Here is a 22,425-nt window from a genome sequence, read left to right as displayed (position 1 = left end):
TCCCAAAAATTCCAACCCCAATCCGGATTTAGGACCCCAAATCTGGGAATTCCGACCCCAATCCCAAAAATTCCAACCCCAAATCCCAAAAATTCCGACCCCCAATCTCAAAAATTCCAACGCCCAAATCTGGGAATTCTGACCCCAAATTTGGGCATTCCGACCCCAAATCCCAAAATTCCAACCCCACATCTGGGAATTCTGACCCCAAATCCCAAAAGTTCCCAAATTTATTCCCAGTATTTCTGGGATAATTCCTGATGTTTTTTCGGGACAATTCCCAGTTTTTTTTCCCGTTTGATTTCCATTTTTTTGGGACAATTCCCAGATTTTTTTTTTTCCCACCTTCTTCCTGGGGTTTTTGGGACAATTCCCCAGATTTTTTTTTCCCACTTTATTCCCGGGGTTTTTTGGGACAATTCCCAGATTTTTTTTCCCAAATTATTCCCCTTTTTTGGAACAATTCCCAGCTTTTTTTCCCAAATTATTCCCTTTTTTTGGGGACAATTCCCAGCTTTTTTTCCCCAAATTATTCCCTTTTTTTTTGGGACGATTCCAGCTTTTTTTCCCCCACTTTATTCCTGGTGTTTTCCCAGTTTATTTCCAGTGCTTCTGACACAACCCCAGAGTTTTTTCCCAGTTTATTGCTGGCATTTCCCCATCCTTTCCCGCCATTTTCCCATTGTTTTCCCGCCATTTTCTCATCGTTTTTCCCGCCATTTTCCCGGTGGTTTCCCGCCATTTTCTCATCGTTTTCCGCCATTTTCTCGTTGTTTTCCCGCCATTTTCTCGTTGTTTTCCCGCCATTTTCTCGTTGTTTTCCCGCCATTTTCTCGTTGTTTTTCCCACCATTTTCTTGTTGTTTTCCCGCCATTTTCTCTGTTGTTTTCCCGCCATTTTCTTGCCTGTTTCCTGCTATTTTCCCTCCATTTTCCCTCCGTTTCCTGGTTGTTTTCCCTCCATTTTCCCGCTGTTTCCCAGTTGTTTTCCCTGCATTTTCTTGTTGTTTTCCAGTCGTTTTCCCACCGTTTTCCCTCCATTTTCCCTCAGTTTTTCTGGTTATTTTTCCGGCCGTTTTCCCTCCGTTTTCTGGTTATTTTCCCCTCAGTTTTCTGGTTGTTTTCCCTCCGTTTTCCGGCCGTTTTCCCGCCGTTTCCCGGCCGTTTCCCGCCGTCTCAGGCGTACTCGAGGCGCGCGGCCCCGCAGGGCTCGGGGCCCTTGGCGGGGCTCAGGTAATCCCGAAGCTCCAGCTCCATTTTCTTGGCCTTCAGCGCCGCCGAGTGCAGCTTCTCCAGGAATTCCCGGCATCCCTGCAATTCCGACCCCCTCCTCCCTCTTTGCCCAAGGTTTTCCCAATTTCTCCCCAATTTTTTCCCATTTTCCTCCACTATTTTCCCAATTTCCCCCCCTTTATTTCCCTCCGTTTCCCCTTTTCCCCAGTGCAGCTTCTCCAGGAATTCCGGCATCCCTGCAATTCCGACCCCTTCTCTATATTATCCCAAGTTTTTCCCATTTTCCGTCCATTTTTTCCCAACTTCCCCCCATTTCCCCCCCAATTTTTCCCTTTTTTACCCCCCACTTTTCCCAACTTTCCCCCAGTTTTTTTCCCATTTTCCCAGTGCAGCTTCTCCAGGAATTCTGGCATTCCTACAATTCCCACCATTCCCAACCCCTTCTTCCTCTTTTCCCAAGTTTTTCCCAATTTCTCCCCAATCTTCCCCAATTTTTTTCCTATTTTTCCCCCCAATTCTTCCCCCATTTTTCCTCAATTTTCCTGATTTTTCCCCCCCAATTTTTCCCTTTTCCTTCCCCATTTTTCCCTTTTTTTTTTCTCCAATTTTTCCCTTTTCCATCCCATTTAGCTGTTTTATCCCATTCCCCCCCATTTTTCCTTTTTTCCCCCATATTTACCCCGATTTGTTCCCAATTTTCCCTGATTTTTACCCTTTCCCCCCAATTTTTTCCCTTTTCCCTCCCCATTTCCCCTTTTCCCAGTGCAGCTTCTCCAGGAATTCCGGCATCCCTGCAATTCTGACCCCTCCTCCCTCTTTGCCCAAGGTTTTCCCAATTTCTCCCCAATTTTTCCCCAAATTTTCCCCCCAGTTTTTCCCTTTTCCTTCCCCACTTTTCCCTTTTTTTTGTCGTTTTTCCCTTTTCCTTCCCCATTTTTCCCATTTTTTTCTCCAATTTTTCCCTTTTCCTTCCGCATTTTCCCCCCAATTTTCCCCTTTTCCTTCCTCATTTTTTTCTCCAATTTTTCCTTTTTCTTCCACATTTTCCCCCCCAATTTTTCCCTTTTCCTTCCCCATTTTTCCCATTTTTTTCTCCAATTTTTCCCTTTTCCTTCCCTATTTTCCCTTTTTTTTCTCCAATTTTTCCCTTTTCCTTCCCTTTTTCCCTTTTTTTTCTCCAATTTTCCCTTTTCCTTCCCCATTTTTTTCTCCAATTTTTTCCCTTTTCCCTCCCCTTTTTCCTTTATCCCCAGTGCAGCTTCTCCAGGAATTCCGGCACCCCTGCAATTCCAACCCCTTCTCCCTCTGCCCAAATTTTTCCTATTTTCCTCAAATTTTTTCCCTACTTTTCCCATTTTTTTTCCTGTTTTTTTCCTGGATTTTTTTTCCCAATTTCCCCCCTTCCACCAATTTTTCCTTTCCATATTTCCCTGCGCAGCTTCTCCGGGAAGCTTCCCTTTTTTTTCCCATTTTTTCCCCCAATTTTTCCCTTTCCTATTTTCCTTTTTTTTCCTTTTTCCCCCAATTTTTTTTCCCTTTTTTCCCCAATTTTTCCCTTTCCTATTTTCCCTTTTTTTTCCTTTTTCCCCCAATTTTCCTTTTTCCCCCAATTTTCCCCAATTTTTTTCCCCCTTTTTCCCCCCAATTTTTCCCTTTTTTTTCCTTTTTCCCCCAATTTTCCCCCCAATTTTTTCCCCATTCTTTTCCCAATTTTTTCCCATTTCCCCCCCTTCCTTCCCCCCGAATCCCCCCCAGTTTTTCCTCCTCTTCCTTCCCCATTTTCCCTTCGTTTTTCCCCGGGAATTTGGGGGGGATTTGGGGGAATTTTGGGAATTCTCACCGCTGGACACCATCCAGCTGAGGCAGTAGCGGGGGAACACGGTCTGCGGGTTGTCGCTGTACGTCAGCAGGTAATCGAAGCCGTTCTGCAAAACACCAAAATTCCCCAAAAATTCCCCAAACCGAAAAAAATTCCCAACAATTCCCACAATTCCCAGCCAGAATTCCCGGAAATTCCTCAAAAAATCCTCAAAAATTGCCCAAAATCCCCCCAAAATTGTGCACAATTCTCTCAAAATCCAACAGGTAATCGAAGCCGTTCTGCAAAACACCAAAATTCCCCAAAAATTCCCCAAACCGAAAAAAATTCCCAACAATTCCCAGCCAGAATTCCCGGAAATTCCTCAAAAAATCCTCAAAAATTGCCCAAAAACCCCCCAAAATTGTCCAGAATTTGCCCAAAATCCAGCAGGAAATCGAAGCCGTTCTGCAAAACACCAAAATTCCCCAAAAATTCCCCAAACTGAAAAAAATCCCCAACAATTCCCACAATTCCCAGCCAGAATTCCCTGAAATTCCTCCAAAATTCCCCCAAATTCCCCCAGAATTCCTCAAAAATTGCCCAAAAGCCTCCAAAATTCTCTGAAAATGCATCAGGAAATCGAAGCCGTTCTGCGAAAAACCAAAATTCCAAAAAAAATTCCCCAAATTGAAAAAAATTCCCAACAATTTCCAGAATTCCCAAAAATTCCCAGCCAGAATTCCCTGAAATTCCTCCAAAAATCCTCAAAAATTGCCCAAAATTCCCCCCCAAATTGTCCAGAATTTGTCCAAAATCCAGCAGGAAATCGAAGCCGTTCTGCAAAACACCAAAATTCCCCAAAAATTCCCCAAATTGAAAAAAATTCCCAACAATTTCCAGAATTCCCAAAAATTCCCAGCCAGAATTCCCTGAAATTCCTCCAAAATTCCCCCAAAATCCAGCAGGAAATCGAAGCCATTCTGGAAAACAACAAAATTCCCCAAAAATTCCCAAAATATTCCCCAAAAATCCTCCAAAACTCCCTAAATATTCCCTCAAAATTCTCCAAAAATTCCTCAAAAATCCTCCAAAATTTCCTCATTCCTGTATTTTCCCAGATTTCCCCGTATTTTCCCCAGATTTTCCCGTGATTTCCCTTGGGATTTTTCCCAGATTTCCCACGATTTTTCCGTGATTTTCCCAGATTTCCCCAGTATTTTCCCTAGATTTCCCAGGATTTTTCCCAGATTTTCCCAGGATTTCTCCCAGATTTCCTGTGATTTTTCCCAGATTCTGCTGAGATTTTCCCATGATTTTCCCCAGATTTTCCCAATTTCCCAGGATTTTTCCCAGATTTCCCAGGATTTTTCCCAGATTTCCATATTTACCTGGGATTTTCCCCAGATTTCCCTGGGGTTTTTCCCAGATTTCCCGGGATTTTTGTCAGATTTCCCAGGATTTCTCCCAGATTTCCCCAGGATTTTCCCCAGATTTCCCCGGGGTTTTTCCCAGATTTCCCAGGATTTTTGTCAGATTTCCCAGGATTTTTCCCAGATTTTCCCAGGATTTCTCCCAGATTTCCACAGGATTTTCCCCAGATGTCCTGTGATATTTTTCCCAGATTTCCCAAGATTTTTCCCAGATTTTCCTGTGATTTTTCCTGGATTTCCCCGGGATTTTCCTGTGATTCTTCCCATATTTTTCCCAGATTTCCCTGGGGATTTTTCCCAGATTTCCCCGGGGTTTTTCCCAGATTTCCCTGGGATTCTTCCCATATTTTTCCCAGATTTCCCAGGATTTTTCCCAGATTTCCTGGATTTTTCCCAGATATCCCCTGTGATTTTTTCCCAGGATTTTTCCCAGATTTCCCTGTGACTTTTCCCAGATTTCCCCGGGGATTTTTCCCAGATTCCCGTGATTTTTCCCAGATTTCCCCGTGATTTTCCCAGATTTCCCCGTGATTTTCCCAGATTTTCCCGTGATTTTCCCAGATTTCCCTGTGACTTTTCCCAGATTTCCCTGTGACTTTTCCCAGATTTCCCCGGGGATTTTTCCCAGATTTCCCCGGGGATTTTTCCCAGATTCCCGTGATTTTCCCAGATTTCCCCGTGATTTTCCCAGATTTTCCCGTGACTTTTCCCAGATTTCCCCGTGACTTTTCCCAGATTTTCCCGTGATTTTCCCAGATTTCCCTGTGACTTTTCCCAGATTTCCCCGGGGATTTTTCCCAGATTTCCCCGGGGATTTTTCCCAGATTCCCGTGATTTTCCCAGATTTCCCCGTGATTTTTCCCAGCTTTCCCTGTGACTTTTCCCAGATTTCCCCGTGACTTTTCCCAGATTCCCGTGATTTTCCCAAATTTCCCCAGGGATTTTCCCAGATTTCCCCATGACTTTTCCCAGATTTCCCCGTGACTTTTCCCAGATTTCCCTGTGACTTTTCCCAGATTTCCCCGGGGATTTTTCCCAGATTCCCATGATTTTCCCAGATTTCCCTGTGACTTTTCCCAGATTTCCCCAGGGATTTTTCCCAGATTCCCGTGATTTTCCCAGCTTTCCCCGTGATTTTCCCAGCTTTCCCCGTGACTTTTCCCAGCTTTCCCTGGGGATTTTTCCCGGATTCCCGGGATGTGCCGGCGCTGTGACCTCGTCGAAGCCGCGGTGGGGCCGGATCACCATGTGCGACTCGTAGCTGCGCACTGCGGACGTGCTCCGGCTGCTCGGGGACGCCGGGGTGCTCCACGGCCCTGCCGGAACCCGCCCGGAATCAGCCCGAAATGAGCCCGGAATCAGCCCAAAATTACCCCAAAGTTATCCTGGAATCAGCCCAAAATGAGCCCGGAATCAGCCCAACATTACCCCACAATTATCCTGGAATCAGCCCAAAATGAGCCCGGAATCAGCCCAAAATTACCCTGGAATCAGCCCAAAATGATCCCACAATCCGCCCAGAGTTACCCCAAAATGATCCCGGAATTGTCCCGGAATCAGCCCAAAATGATCCCAGAATCTGCCCAGAATTATCCCAGAATCAGCCCGGAATCAGCCCAAAATGATCCCGGAATTATCCCAAAATTATCCCACAATTATCCTGGAATCAGCCCAAAATTATCCCACAATCCGCCCAGAGTTACCCCAAAATGATCCCGGAATTGTCCCGGAATCAGCCCAAAATGATCCCAGAATCTGCCCAGAATTACCCAAAATTATCCCACAATCTGCCCAGAATTACCCAAAATGATCCCAAAATCAGCCCGGAATCAGCCCAAAATGATCCCGGAATTATCCCAAAATTATCCCGGAATCCGCCCAAAATGATCCCAGAATCAGCCCAAAATGATCCCGGAATTAGCCCGGAATCCGCCCAGAATTACCCCAAAATGATCCCGGAATCAGCCCCAAATTACCCCAAAATTATCCCAAAATGATCCCGGAATTTGCCCGGAATCAGCCCAAAATTATCCCGGAATTAGCCCAAAATTATTCTGGAATTATCCCAAAATTAGCCTGGAATTTTTGGGGAATTTTCTGGGATTTTTGGGAATCTCGTGGGGTTTTTGGCAATTCGAGGAGGGATTTTTTGGGAATTCCGTGGGGTTTTTTGGGGGAATTCCAGGGAGGATTTTTTGGGAATTCCAAGAGGGATTTTTTTTGGAATTCCAGGAAAAATATTTTGGGAATCTTGTGGGGTTTTTTTGGGAATTCCAGGAAGGATTTTTGGGAATCTTGTGGGATTTTTAGGGAATTTTAGGGAACTCCAGTGAGGATTTTTGGGACTTGCAGGAGGATTTCTTGGGAAACTCGTGGGATTTTGGGGAATCTTGGGGATTTTTTGGGAATTTCAGGGATTTTTGGGGAATCTTGGGGATTTTTTGGGAATCTCAGGGATTTTTTGGGGATCTGGGGGGTTTTTGGGAATTGTCCCAGGGGGTTTTTGGGAATCTCAGGGATTTTTTGGGAATTATCCCAGGGATTTTTTGGGAATTATCCCGGGATTTTTTGGGAATTGTCCTGGGGGTTTTTGGGAATCTCAGGGATTTTTTGGGAATTATCCCGGGGGGTTTTTGGGAATTGTCCCGGGGGTTTTTGGGAATTATCCCAGGGGGTTTTTGGGAATTGTCCCGCGGGTTTTTGGGAATTATACCAGGGATTTTTTGGGAATCTCAGGGATTTTTTGGGAATTATCCCGGGGGGTTTTTTGGGAATCTCAGGGATTTTTTGGGAACTGTCCCGGGGATTTTTGGGAATTGTCCCGGGGGTTTTGGGAATTGTCCCGGGGGTTTTTGGGAATCTCAGGGATTTTTTGGGAATTGTCCCGGGGGTTTTTGGGAATTATCCCGGGGGTTTTTGGGAACTGTCCCGGGGGTTTTTGGGAATTGTCCCGGGGTTTTTGGGAATTGTCCCGGGGGTTTTTTGGGAACTGTCCCGGGGTTTTCGGGAAGGCGCACCGGGACACGAGCACCATCAGCTTGCGCTCGGGGTCGACGCTTGTAGCGCCGCACGTAAACGTAATCCCGGGAGTACATCGGGTACTGCCGCCGCCACGGGACACGGGACACGGGAACGGGGACGGGACACGGGAACGGGACACGGGAACGGGACACGGGAACGGGACACGGGAACGGCCACGGGACACGGGAACGGGACACGGGAACGGGGACGGGGACGGGACACGGGACACGGGAACGGCCACGGGAACGGGAACGGGATATGGGAACGGGAACGGCCACGGGAACGGGACACGGGAACGGGAACGGGAACGGGAACGGGACACGGGAACGGGAACGGGAACGGCCACGGGACACGGGAACGGGACACGGGACACGGGGACGGGACACGGGGACACGGGACACGGGAATGGGACACGGGGACGGGAACGGGAACGGGACACGGGACACGGGGACGGGACACGGGACACGGGACACGGGAACGGCCACGGGAACGGGAACGGCCACGGGAACGGGAACGGCCACGGGAACGGGAACGGCCACGGGACACGGGAACGGGAATGGGCCACGGGACACGGGACACGGGACACGGGACACGGGAATGGGAACGGGAACGGGACACGGGAACGGGACACGGGAACGGGAACGGGACACGGGAACGGGACACGGGACACGGGAACGGGACACGGGACACGGGACACGGGACACGGGAACGGGACACGGCCACGGGGACGGGACACGGGAACGGGACACAGGACACGGGGACGGGACACGGGAACGGGACACAGGACACGGGAACAGGAACAGGAACGGGAACGGGACACGGGACACGGGAACGGGACACGGGAACGGCCACAGGAACGGGAACGGGAATGGGAACGGCCACGGGAACGGGAACGGCCACGGGAATGGCCACGGGAACGGGAACAGGAACGGCCACGGGAACGGGAACGGCCATGGGAACGGGAACGGCCACGGGAACGGGAACAGGACACAGGAACGGGAACGGGAACAGGAACGGCCACGGGAATGGCCACGGGAACGGGAACGGCCACGGGAACGGGAACGGGAACGGGAACAGGAACGGCCACGGGAACGGGAACGGGAACGGGAATAGGAACGGCCACGGGAATGGCCACGGGAACGGGAACGGGAACGGGAATAGGAACGGCCACGGGAATGGCCACGGGAACGGGAACGGCCATGGGAACGGGAATGGGATATGGGAACGGGAACGGCCACGGGAACGGGACACAGCAGCGGGAACGGCAACGGGAACGGCCACAGCGACGGCGACGGGAACGGCCGCGGGAACGGGAACGGCGTGGTCAGCAGTGACGGCAACGGAACGGGAACGGCGTGGTCAGCAGTGACGGCAACGGGAACGGGAACGGCGACGGCGACGGCAACGGCAGCAGTGATGGCAACGGCACGGTCAGCAGCAGAAACCCAAACCCGATCCCAAACCCGATCCCGGATCCCCGTCCCAGATCCCCAGCCCGATCCCAGCTCACCACCTGGATCCCAGTCCATGATCCCAAACCCGATCCCGGATCTCAAACCCTGATCCCAGATCCCAAACCCCGATCCAGGACCTGAACCAGATCCCAAACCCAATCCCAGATCCCAGGTCCCAAACCCGATCCCAAACCCACTCCCAAACCCCCATCCCTAATCCCAAATCTGATCCCAGATCCCAAACCCCAATCCCAGATCCCAAACCAAATCCCGGATCCATGATCCCAAACCAGATCCCAGATCCCCATCCCTGATCCCAAACCCAATCCGAAACCAGATCCCTGATCCCCAACCCGATCCCGGATCCCCATCCGGATCCCAGTCCATGATCCCAACCCCGATCCCAGATCCCAACCCCAATCCCAGATCAGATCCCTGATCCCCAACCAGATCCCTGATCCCGATCCCAGATCCCCAACCTGGTCCCTGATCCCAAAGCAGATCCCAAACCCGAGCCCAAAACCTGAGCCCAGATCCCAATGCTGGATCCCAAGCCCGATCCCAACCCCAAATGCCAGAGCAGATCCCCAATTCCCATCCTGACCCCTGATCCCAATCCCAGACCCCAATCCCCGATCCCTGATCCAGATCCCTGATCCCAATCCCGAATTCCCATCCCAGTTCCTGATCCCAAAGAAGATCCCCAATTCCCATCCTGATCCCTGATCCCCAACCCAATCCCAGTCCCTGATCCCCAACCAGATCCCTGATCCAGATCCCTGATCCCAATCCCAAATTCCCATCCCGATCCCAGATCCCCAACCAAACCCCAATCCCTGATCCCAAAGCAGATCCCAAACCCGAGCCCAAAACCTGAGCCCAGATCCCAATGCTGCATCCCAAACCCGATCCCAAATCCCAGAGGGATCCCAAGGAATGGAATCAATCCCAGATCCTGGATCCCAATCCCAAATCCCCGACCCCAGATCTCTCACCGGGAACTGGGTGACCCAGTGGATCCCCTTGGATCCCAAACCCCAATCCCAGATCCCAACCCCCCGATCCTAATCCTAAATCTCTCACCGGGAACTGGGTGACCCAGTGGATCCCCTCGGATCCCAAATCCCAGATCCCAAATTCCAGATCCCAAATCCCCGATCCCGATCTCTCACCGGGAACTGGGTGACCCAGTGGATCCCCTCAGATCCCAAATCCCCGATCCCAAATCCCAAATCCCAGATCCCAAATCCCCAGTCCCGAATCCCTCACCGGGAACTGGGTGACCCAGTGGATCCCCTCGGATCCCAAATAACAGATCCCAAATCCCCGATCCCAAATCCCAGATCCCGATCCCGGATCCCTCACCTGGAACTGGGTGACCCAGTGGATCCCCTCAGATCCCAAATCCCAAATCCCCAATCCCAAATCCCTGATCCCAGATCCCTGATCCCGATCCCGGATCTCTCACCGGGAACTGGGTGACCCAGTGGATCACCTCGGATCCGGTGGCCGGGTCGCGCTCCACGACGTCGAGCTTGAGCACCAGCGAGTCCCACTGCTTGCGGTACTCCGTGTCCAGCTGGGAACGGCGCCGAGATCCCGGAACGCCAGGGAAAAACGGGGAAAATCCCGGAATGACAAGAAAAACGGGAAAAAATCCCGGAACGCCAGGGGAAACGGGGAAAATCAAGGAAATCCGGGAAAAACGGGATCAGGGAAACATCCTGGAAATCCAGGGAAAACTGGGAAAATCCCGGAATGACAGGAAAAAACAGGATCAGGGAAACATCCCGGAACGCCAGGGAAAAATGGGAAAAATCCCGGAATGACGAGGGAAACGGGATCAGGGAAACATCCGAGAATGCTGGGAAAACCCAGGGAAAAATCCCTGAATGCCGGGGAAAACGGGATCAGAGAAACATCCCAGAAATCCGGGAAATACTGGGAAAATCCCGGAATGCCGGGGAAAACTGGGATCAGGGAAACATCCCGGAAATCCAGGGAAAACTGGGAAAATCCCGGAATGCTGGGGAAAAACCGGGATCAGGGAAACATCCTGGAATTGCGGGGAAAAAATGGAAAAAATCCCGGAATTCCAGGAAAAACCGGGATCAGGGAAAAATCCTGGAACGCCGGGGAAAAAACGGGAAAAAAATCCCAGAATGACAGGGAAAATCCCGGAACGCCGGGGAAAAACAGGAAAATCCCGGAATTCAGGGAAAAAGGGATCAGGGAAACATCCCAGAATTCCGGGAAATCCCAGGGAAAAATCCCGGAAAAGTCGGGATCAGGGAAACATCCCGGAATTCCGAGAAAAACTGGGAAAAATCCCGGGAATCTGGGAAAAATCAGGATCAGGAAAACACCCCGGATTTCCAGGAAATCCAGGGAAAAAAATGGGGAATAAATCCCAGAATTCCGGGAAATCTCGGGAAAAAATTCAGGGAAAAACCCGGGAATAAATCCTGGAATTCTGGGGAAATCCCAGGAAAAAACTGGGAAAAAAATCCGGGAATTCCAGGAAATCTCGGGGGAGAAAATCGGGGGAAAAATCCCGAAATTCCAAAGAAAATCGGGATGGGAAAAACCCGGAATTCCAGGGAAAAACGGGATCAGGAAAATGGAGAAAGCTCCGGAATTCCAGGAAAAACCACGGGAAAAAATCCCTTCCCCCCCTCCCCCACCCCGAATCCGGAATTTTCGGGAAAAAACGGGATCGGGAATTCCCGGGATGGGTTAAAAATGGGAATTTTTCCAGGTTTTCCCGGAATTCCCAAAGATTCCCAGCCCTGGAGTCAAATCCCGGCTGGAATTCCAGGAATTCCCAAAGAATTTTGGGGAATTTTTGGGATTTTTGGGGAATTTCTTGGGAATTTTTGGGGAATTTTTGGGGAATTTTTGGGAAAATTTTGTGAATTTCGTGGGAATTTTATGGGGGATTTTTTGGGGAATTTTTGGGAATTTCTGGGAATTTGGGGGAATTTTTTGGGAATTTTGGGGAAATTTTGGGATTTTTTTTTAATTTTGGGGAATTTTTTTGGGAATTTTTGGGAATTTCGCTCACCTGGACGTTGAAGAATTGCCGGGGAGTGACGTCGGTGTAGGAGCCGAAAACTGCGGGAAATCCCAAAAATCAGCAAATCCCAAAATCCCCAAAATCCCCCAAATCCCCCAGATCAGCAAATCCCAAAAAAATCCCAAATCCCAAAAATTCCAAAGTCCCAAAAATCAAAAAAAAAACCCAAAAATCCCCAAATCAACAAAATCCCCAAATCCCAAAAATCAACAAATCCTGGGAATCTAAAATCAAAAAAATTCCCAAAATCCCAAAAATCTCCCAAATCAGCAAATCCCCCCCCCAAAAAAATCCCAAATCACAAAAATTCCAAAACCCCCAAAATCAACAAATCCTGGGAATCCAAAAATGCAAATAATCCCAAAATTCCCAGGAACCTGAGGGATCCCAAAAATCAACAAAAATCCCCAAATCCTGAAAATTGGCAAATCCCAAAAATTCCCCAAAATCCCAAAATTTTGGGAATTCAAGAATTGGGAATTTCAGGGACTTTGGGGAATTTGGGATTTTTTTGAATTTGGGAATTGAGAATTTTGGGATTTGGGGAATTCGGGAATTTCGAGGAATTGGGGATTCAGGATTTGGGGACTTTTAGGAATTTAAGAATTTGGGATTTTGGGACTTGGGATTTTTGGGAATTCGGGAATTAGGAATTGGGAATTTCAGGGATTTTTAGGGAATGGGGGAATTTGGGATTTTGGGACTTCAGGATTTGGGGAATTTGGGATTTTTCAGATTGTGAGACTTCAGGATTTTGGGGATTTTTGGATTTTGGGGAATTGGGGATTTTTTGGGATTTCAGGAATTTTGGGAATTGGGGAATTTGGGATTTGGGAATTTGAGATTTTGGAAATTCGGGAATTTGGGATTTCAGGAATTTCAGGAATTCTGGGAATTTGGGAATTCCCACCTCGATACTGGAAGAGCGCCGAGCCCGGGATGGGGCGGCGCCAGAGGCGGAAGCGCTCCCGCTCCAGAATTTGGGATTTTGGGGAATTTGGGATTTGGGAATTTCAGGAATTTTGGGAATTGGGCAATTTGGGATTTTGGGGAATTTGGGAATTTGAGATTTTGGGCATTTGGGAATTTGGGATTTCAGGAATTTCAGGAATTTTGGGAATTGGGGAATTTGGGAATTTGAGATTTTGGGAATTTGGGATTTCAGGAATTTTGGGAATTCCCACCTCAGTACTGGAGGAGCGCTGACCCCGGGATGGGGCGGCGCCAGAGGCGGAAGCTCCCGCTCCAGAATTTGGGAATTTTGGGAATTTGAGATTTTGGGAATTGGGGAATTTGGGAATTGGGGAATTTGGGGTGTCAGGAATTTCAGGAATTTTGGGAATTCCCACCTCGGTACTGGAAGAGCGCCGATCCCGGGATGGGGCGGCGCCAGAGGCGGAAGCGCTCCCGCTCCAGCACCGGCTCCCAGCCCCGCTCCTGCTCCGGGAATTCCTCGGGATTCTCCAACTGCTGCAGCTCCTGCGCCGACCTGCGGGGAAATCCCAAATTCACGGGATTGGGATGGAAATCCCCAAAATCACGGGATTGGGATGGGAAATCCCCAAAATCACGGGATTGGGATGGGAAATCCCCAAAATCACGGGATTGGGATGGGAAATTCCCAAAATCACGGGATTGGGATGGGAAATTCCCAAATCACGGGATTGGGATGGGAATTTCCCAAAATTACAGGGTTGGGATGGGAAATTCCCCATTTTTATGGGATTGGGATGGGAATCCCCAAAATCACGGGATTGGGATGGGAAATCCCCAAAATCACGGGATTGGGATGGGAAATCCCCAAAATCACGGGATTGGGATGGGAAATTCCCAAAATTACAGGGTTGGGATGGGAAATTCCCCATTTTTATGGGATTGGGATGGGAAATCCCCAAATCACGGGATTGGGATGGGAAATTCCCAAATTCACGGGATTGGGATGGGAAATTCCCCATTTTTATGGGATTGGGATGGGAAATCCCCAAATTCACGGGATTGGGATGGGAAATCCCCAAATCACGGGATTGGGATGGGAAATCCCCAAATCACGGGATTGGGATGGGAATTCCCAAATTCACGGGATTGGGATGGGAAATCCCAAAATCACGGGATTGGGATGGGAAATTCCCCATTTTTATGGGATTGGGATGGGAATTCCCAAATTCACGGGATTGGGATGGGAAATCCCCAAATCACGGGATTGGGATGGGAAATTCCCAAATCACGGGATTGGGATGGGAAATCCCAAATCACGGGATTGGGATGGGAAATCCCAAATCACGGGACTGGGATGGGAAATCCCCAAATCACGGGATTGGGATGGGAAATCCCCAAAATCACGGGATTGGGATGGGAAATTCCCCAATTTTATGGGATTGGGATGGGAAATTCCCAAATTACAGGCTTGGGATGGGAAATTCCCAAAATTACAGGGTTGGGATGGGAAATTCCCAAAATTACAGGGTTGGGATGGGAAATTCCCAAAATTACGGGGTTGGGATGGGAAATTCCCCATTTTTATGGGATTGGGATGGGAAATTCCCAAAATTACGGGGTTGGGATGGGAAATTCCCGGATTTATGGAATTGGGATGGGAAATTCCCCATTTTTATGGGATTGGGATGGGAAATTCCCAGATTTATGGGATTGAGATGGGAAATTCCCCATTTTTATGGGATTGGGATGGGAAATTCCCAAAATTACGGGGTTGGGATGGGAAATTCCTGGATTTATGGAATTGGGATGGGAAATTCCCCATTTTTATGGGATCGGGATGGGAAATCCCCACATTTTTATGGGATTGGGAAATTCCCAAATTTATGGGATTGGGATAGGAATTCCCCATTTTTATGGGATTGATTCATTTATTTTGCGGGATTTCTGGGATCCCATTATCCCATTCCCGTTATCCCGTTATTCCCTCCGTTCCCGTTACCCCCGTTGCTCCATCGTTATCCCCCGTTCCCGTTATTCCCATGGATCCCGTTACCCCATTATCCCGTTATCCCACCATTCCCATTTTCATCCCCCATTCCCACCATTCCCATTATCCTGTTGTTATCCCATTATCCCATTGTTACACCCCGTTCCCGTTATTCCCCCGTTCCCATTATCCCGTTGTTATCCCCCGTTCCCGCTATCCCGTTATTCCATTATCCCGTTATTCCCACCATTCCCATTATCCCGTTGTCCCTGCCATTCCCACTATCCCGTTGTTATCCCCTGTTCCCATTATCCCATTATCCTGTTATCCCACTCTCCCCTTATTCCCGCCATTCCTGTATTCCCGTTGTTCCCGCCATTCCCATTATCCCGTGGTTATCCCCCATTCCCACCATTCCCGTTATCCCATTTCCCATTATCCCGTTACCCCGTTATTCCACTCTCCCATTATTCCTGCCGTTCCCGTTATCCCATTGTTGTCCCCCATTCCCGTTATCCCGTTATTCCATTATCCCCATCATTCCGTTATTCCCACCATTCCCGTTATCCCCCATTCCCACTATCCCGTTATCCCCGCCATTTCCGTTATCCCGTTGCCCCATCGTCATCCCTGTTCCTGTTATTCCCATGGTTCCCGTTATCCCGGTATTCCCCCCATTCCCGTTATCCCATTATTCCCCACCATTCCCATTATCCCGTTGTTATCCCCATCATTCCCGTTATTCCATTATCCTGTTATCCCCCCCATTCCCGTTATCCCCCATTCCCACTATCCCACTATTCCCACTATCCCGTTATCCCTGCCATTCCCGTTATCCCGTTATTCCCCCCATTCCCGCTATCCCGTTATTCCATTATCCTGTTATTCCCACCATTCCCGTTACCTCGTTATCCCTGCCATTCCCGTTATCCTCACAGTTCCTCTTATCCCGTTATCCCGCATTCCCGTTATCCCCCCATTCCCACCATTCCCATTATTCCCATTATCCTGTTATCCCCACCATTCCCGTTATCCCATTATTCCCCCCACTCCCATTATCCCGTTGTTGTCCCCCATTCCCGTTATCCCGTTATTCCCCCCATTCCCGTTATCCCGTTATTCCATTATCCCGTTATCCCCACCATTCCCGTTACCTCGTTATCCCCGCCATTCCCGTTATCCCCGTTCCCGTCATTCCCATGGTTCCCCTTGTCCCGCCATTCCCGTTACCCCGTTATGCCCCATTCCCGGTTTCCCCCCTCCATTCCCGTTATCCCACGATCCCGGTATTCCCGCTGTTCCCGTTATTCCCGGTATTCCCTGTTCCCGTTATCCCACGATCCCGGTATTCCCGCCGTTCCCGTTATTCCCGTTATTCCCGGTACTCCTCTCACCGCCACAGCTCCCGTATCCCCGCCATTCCCCGCACTCCCGCCGTTAGCCCGCCGTAATTCCCAGTGTTCCCGCCATTATTCCCGGTGTTATTCCCGGTGTTCTCCCGGTGTTATTCCCGGTGTTATCCCGCCGTTCTCCCGCCGTTCTCCCGGTGTTATCCCCGGTGTTCTCCCGGTGTTATTCCCGCCGTTCTCATTCCCGGTGCTCACCGCCGCAGCTCCTCCTCCTCGATGCGTTTCCCGTCCCACACGAAGGCGCCGGTACCGAGCGCGGCCATCAGCGCGCGCCGCGGCCCCGCCGGCCCGCCGCCGCCCCGGGGCCCTCCCCAGCGGCCGCGCCCGGAGCCGCCGCTCCCGGAGCCGCTCCCGGTTCCGCTCCCGGTTCCGCTCCCGGTTCCGCTCCCGCGTCCTCCGTCCCCGGGCCCGCCGCGCTGCCGGGCCCGCCGCGCCCGCCCGCAGCCGCAGTGGCGGGCGAGCAGCGCCAGCAGCGGCGGCGGCAGCGGCGCGGGGCCGGGGCGGGCCGGGCCGGTGGCCCCGGTGGCCGCGGTGGCCCCGCCGGTGGCCCCGGTGGCCCCGCGGGCGGCGAGCGCGGCCAGCGGCCGCCACATGCCGGCCCCGCCGCGCCGCGCGTCGCGCTCCGCCCGCGTCATCGCCGCGCGCCGCCGCGCCGCTATTGGCCGGCGCGGCACCGCCCCGCGCCGTGATTGGCTGCGGAGGGGCGAAGCCACGCCCAGCGGCGCGTGATGGCGGAAGGGGGTGTGAGGGCGGCGGGGGCGGGGCGGTGGGCGGGGCTTGCGCGCTGCGGGGCCTGGGGGGTTTTGGGGCGAGATTTGGGGGTTTTGGGGTCGCTGGGGGGGCTCCGGGGCCACCCGGGGTCACGGGGTCGCCCCGCGGGCGGCTCCGGTGGCCCCGCGCTCGGTTGCCGCGCTCCTATTGGCGCGCTGTGATTGGCTGTGGAAGGCGAAGCCACGCCCCCCGCGCGTGATGCGGAAGTGGCTCCGCAAGGGACAGCGGAAAGGCGCGGCCGGGGGGGCGGGGCTTGCGCGTGGCCACGCCCCCGCGGGGCCGCTGTGGGGCCGGGGGATTTTTGGGGGAACTTTGGGGGATTTTGGGGCTGTTCGGGGCCGCTGTGGGGTCCGGGCGCGTCCTGCGTTCCCATTGGTCCGTGTAGCGCCGCCCCGCGCGCTGATTGGCTGCAGAGGGGAAGCCACGCCCACCCGTTCGTGATACCAGAAGAAGGCGCGGCAAGGGCGAAAGGGAAGGGGGCGGGGCTTGGGCGAGGCCACGCCCCCAGCGGGGCCTTTATGGGGTCGAGGTTTTGGGGGATCCTTGGGGGATTCCTGGGGGATCCAGCCCAGGTTTTTTGGGGATCCAGCCCCGTTTTTTGGGATCCAGCCCGGATTTATGGGATCCACTCTGGATTTTATGGGATCCAGCCCAATTTTTATGGGATCCAGGGCTGGTTTTTGGGATCCAGCCCCGTTTTATGGGATCCAGCCCATTTTTTATGGGATCCAGCTCAGTTTTATGGGATCCAGGGCTGTTTTTAGGGATCCAGCCCATTTTATTTGGATCCAGCCCAGGTTTTTATGGGATCCAGCCCATTTGTATGGGATCCAGCCAGGATTTTATGGGATCCAGGGCTGTTTTTTTGGGATCCAGCCCTGTTTTATGGGATCTAGCCCGGATTTATGGGATCCAGCTCAGTTTTTTTGGGATCCAGACCAATTTTTGGGGGGATCCAGCCAGGATTTTATGGGATCCAGGGCTGTTTTTTGGGATCCACCCCCATTTTATGGGATCCAGCCCAGTTTTTTGGGATCCAGCCCAGATTTATGGGATCCAGCCCATTTTTTTTTTTTTTGATCCAGCCCAATTTTATGGGATCCAGGGCTGTTTTTTGGGATCCAGGGCTGTTTTTTGGGATCCAGTCCCATTTTATGGGATCCAGCTCAGTTTTTTTGGGATCCAGCCCAGTTTTTTTGGATCCAGCCCGGATTTATGGGATCCAGAGCTGTTTTTTGGGATCCACCCCCATTTTATGGGATCCAGCCCAGTTTTTTTGGGATCCAGCCCAGTTTTTTGGGATCAGCCCGGATTTATGGGATCCAGAGCTGTTTTTTTGGGATCCAGGGCTGTTTTTTGGGATCCAGTCCCATTTTATGGGATCCACCTCAGTTATTTTGGGATCCACCTCAGTTATTTTGGGATCCACCTCAGTTTTTTTGGGATCCAGCCCAGTTTTTTGGGATCCAGCCCAGTTTTATGGGATCCAGCCCAATTTTATGGGATCCAGGGCTGTTTTTGGGGATCCAGTCCCATTTTATGGGATCCACCTCAGTTATTTTGGGATCCAGCCCCATTTTCCGGGATCCACCCCCTCCCCTGCCCCAGTCCCCCCCCCGGCTCCCGTCCCACCCTTCGTTCCCCCAAATCCCGCGGCCGATCCCGAATCCCGGAATTCCCGGGCAGCGCCGCCCTCGCTCCTCCCGCCCCCGGGGGTTTTTTTTTTTTTGGGAATTGTCTCCGGAAAATCCCATTTTTCACAGATTTATTCCTTGCATATCCAGGGAATCCCGACGTCTTTCCCGGCGGATCCCAAATCCCGGGATTTCCCCCAGGGCTTTTTAGGGGCCGTTCCTGGGATTGGGTTTGGGGTTTTTTTGTTTGTTTCTGGGATTTTCTTCTTTCTGGGATTTTTCCAGGATTTTTTTCCAGGATTTCCATCCCAGGGGAGCTCTTGCATAGCCAGGGGGAAGAAAAAATGGGAAAAAAAGGGGGAAAAGAGCAGGAAAATCGGGATAAAAGCGGGAAAATCGGGATAAAAGCACCGGGACCTCCAAGGAGCCGGATCCCGGGGTTAAAATTCCCTAAAAATCCAGGAGATTCCCTAAAAAGAATCCCCTCGGAGCCGAAGCGTGCCAGGAATGGGAATTTTGTTGGGAATTTCCATCCTTACGGGATTTTTTTTTTTTTCCTATTTGTTTTTTTTTTTCCTTTTTTGGCCCCGAAAATTTCTGGGATTGGTCCTGGGCGGGAAAAATCAGAGCGGGGGGGAAAAATTGGGAATTTTGGGGGTGGGAAAAGCGGGATGGGAGTGGAGGGATTTGCATAAAAGCTCCGGGGTTTTTTCCAGCCGGGCTCATCCCGATTTCCTGGGAGGCCAAAATTCCCGAATTTTGCGGGGTGAGGGACGGGATGATCCCAAAAAAAAAACCCCAAAAATTCCCAGAGCCTGGAATAAAGTGCAGAATGTCCACGGGGGGCGGGGAAAGGGGAGCAGGGATGGGAATTCCCGGATTTTTAAATAAGGGGATGAATATTCCTGCGGGAAAACGGGGGCGGGGCCGGGCCGGGGGCGGGGAACTGGGGATCCCAAAGGTCGGGATCCACTGGGAATTCCAGATCCCAAAGGTCGGGATCCGTTGGGAATTGGGGATCCCAAAGTTCTCAGTCCAGGGGGAAATGGGGATCCCAAAGGTTGGGATCCACTGGGAATTCCAGATCCCAAAATTCAGGATCCGGTGGGAATTCCTGACCCCAAAGTTCTCAATCCATGGAGATCGCAGAGTTCTCATTCCAAGATGATCCCAAAGTTCTCGATCCGTTGGGAATTGGGGATCCCAACGTTTGGGATCCACTCGGAATTCCAGATCCCAACGTTTATGATCTGTGGGGATCCCAAAGGTTCTCGATCCCCTGGGAATTGGGGATCCCAAAGTTCTCGATCCGGTGGGAATTCCAGATCCCAGTGTTCTCAGTCCATGGGGATCCCAAAGGTTTTGATCTGTAGGGATCCCAAAGCTCAGGATCCATTGGGAATTGGGGATCCCAAAGTTCGGGATCCGTTGGGAATTCCTGATCCCAACGTTCTCAATCCATGGACATCGCAGAGTGCTCATTCCAAGGGGATCCCAAAGTTCTCGATCCGTTGGGAATTGGGGATCCCCAAATTCTTGATCCACAGGTAATTGGAGATCCCAACGTTCTCAGTCCATGGGGATCCCAAAGTTCTCAGTCCATGGGGAATGGTGGATCCCGAAGTTCCTGATCCACTGGGAAATGGGGATCCCAAAGTTCTCATTCCATTGGGAATTGGGGATCCCAAAGATCTCGATCCGGTGGGAATTTGGCATCCCAAAGTTCTCATTCCAGGGGGATCCCAAAGTTTTTGATCCGTGGGGATCCCAAAGTCCTCAGTCCAGGGGGATCCCAAAGTTCTCATTCCGTGGGAATCCATGGATCCCACTCCCCTCATTCCAAGGAAAACCCACCTGGAGCAGGAGATCCCAACGTTCCCCCCGGTGTCCGAACCCCACCGGAGCCACGGAACCACCTCCGGGATCGAGGCCCTGGAGGAGCTCCTGGGATCCACCAGGAGAAATCGGAAATCCTTCCCGAGGGAATTCCTGGGATCCACCAGGAGAAATCCGAAATCCTTCCCGAGGGAATTCCTGGGATCCACCAGGAGAAATCCGAAATCCTTCCCGAGGGAATTCCTGGGATCCACCAGGAGAAATCGGAAATCCTTCCCGAGGGAATTCCTGGGATCCACCAGGAGAAATCCTTTGCTGGAGGAGCTCTCGGGATCCACCCCAACGAATCGTTCCCTCCAGGACCTCCTGGATCTCTCCCCATCCCACCCCATTCCCACTGGGATCGAGACCAGGATCCGGGGGAATTTCTGGGATCCCCGGAGGAGCTTCCAGGATCCACCGGGAGAAATCCTTCAGTCCTTCCGGGGACAACTCCTGGGATCCATCCAGACCAGTCCTTGACTGGAAGAGCTCCTGGGATCCACCTGGAGAAATCCTCCCCTGGAGGATCTCCCAGCATCTGCTCCAACGAGTCCTTCCCGGAAGAACTTCCTGTGTCCATCCAGGCCAATCCTTTGCTGGAGGATCTCCTGGGATCCACCGGGAGAAATCCTCCCCTGCAGGAGTTCCTGGGATCCACCAGGAGAAATCCTCCCCTGCAGGAGTTCCTGGGATCCACCTGGACAAACCCTCCCCTGGAAGAACTCCCAGGATCTGTCCAAAGCGTCTTCTGCTGGAAGAGTTCTTGGGATCCAGCTGGAAAAATCCTTTGTTGAAAGAGTTCCTGGGATCCACCCGGAGAAATCCTTCCCCTGGAAGATCTCCAGAGATCCACCTGGAGAAATCCTTCCCCTGGGAGATCTCCAGAGATCCACCTGGAGAAATCCTTCCCTTGGGAGATCTCCCAACGTTGCCCCAGCCAACCCTCCCACACCACCACCCCCACCCCCACGCCGGTCCGGCCGCTCTGTCCACTCGATCCACCGCGATCACGGTGACCGGGATCGAGGTGACCGGGATCGAGGTGACCGGGATCGAGGTGACCGGGATCGAGGTGACCACGATCGAGGTGACCGGGATCAAGGTGACCAGGATCGAGGTGACCACGATCGAGGTGACCGGGATCGAGGTGACCGGGATCGAGGTGACCCGGATTGAGGTGACTGGGATCGAGGTGACCGGGATCGAGGTGACCGGGATTGAGGTGACCACGATCGAGGTGACCGGGATCGAGGTGACCGGGATCGAGGTGACCGGGATTGAGGTGACCGGGATCGAGGTGACCACGATCGAGGTGACCGGGATCGAGGTGACCGGGATCGAGGTGACCACGATCGAGGTGACCGGGATCGAGGTGACCCGGATTGAGGTGACTGGGATCGAGGTGACCACGATCGAGGTGACCGGGATCGAGGTGACCGGGATCGAGGTGACCACGATCGAGGTGACCGGGATCGAGGTGACCGGGATCGAGGTGACCGGGATCGAGGTGACCACAATCGAGGTGACCGGGATTGAGGTGACCACGATCGAGGTGACCGGGATCGAGGTGACCACGATCGAGGTGACCGGGATCGAGGTGACCACGATCGAGGTGACCGGGATCGAGGTGACCCGGATTGAGGTGACTGGGATCGAGGTGACCGGGATCACGATGACCATGGTCATAGTGACTGGGATCAAGTGACCACAATCGCGATGACCGGGATCATGATGACCTCAATCGTGATGACCACGATCTCGATGACCCATGATCAAGGTGACCATGATCGCGATGA

At 51.9% G+C, this 22,425-nt stretch overlaps 1 protein-coding gene across 1 annotated transcript; it reads right to left on the bottom strand.

Annotated features, from left to right (window-relative positions):
* Positions 1-587: 587 nt before the first annotated feature.
* Positions 588-16,752, bottom strand: STARD7 (StAR related lipid transfer domain containing 7). Its single transcript, XM_054000792.1, is given in 11 exon segments — positions 588-1,301; positions 1,303-1,310; positions 3,073-3,157; positions 5,679-5,732; positions 5,734-5,779; positions 7,481-7,518; positions 7,520-7,564; positions 10,407-10,517; positions 12,003-12,052; positions 13,364-13,503; positions 16,542-16,752. Coding segments are annotated over 11 exon segments (771 nt in total). The 5' UTR covers positions 16,610-16,752; the 3' UTR covers positions 588-1,175.
* Positions 16,753-22,425: the final 5,673 nt, after the last annotated feature.

This window comes from Vidua macroura, chromosome 28 (assembly GCF_024509145.1).
Source record: "Vidua macroura isolate BioBank_ID:100142 chromosome 28, ASM2450914v1, whole genome shotgun sequence".
Classification (NCBI taxonomy): Eukaryota; Metazoa; Chordata; class Aves; order Passeriformes; family Viduidae; genus Vidua; species Vidua macroura.
Note: the sequence above shows the minus strand (reverse complement) of the source record. Positions and strands in the feature narration are given on the sequence as shown.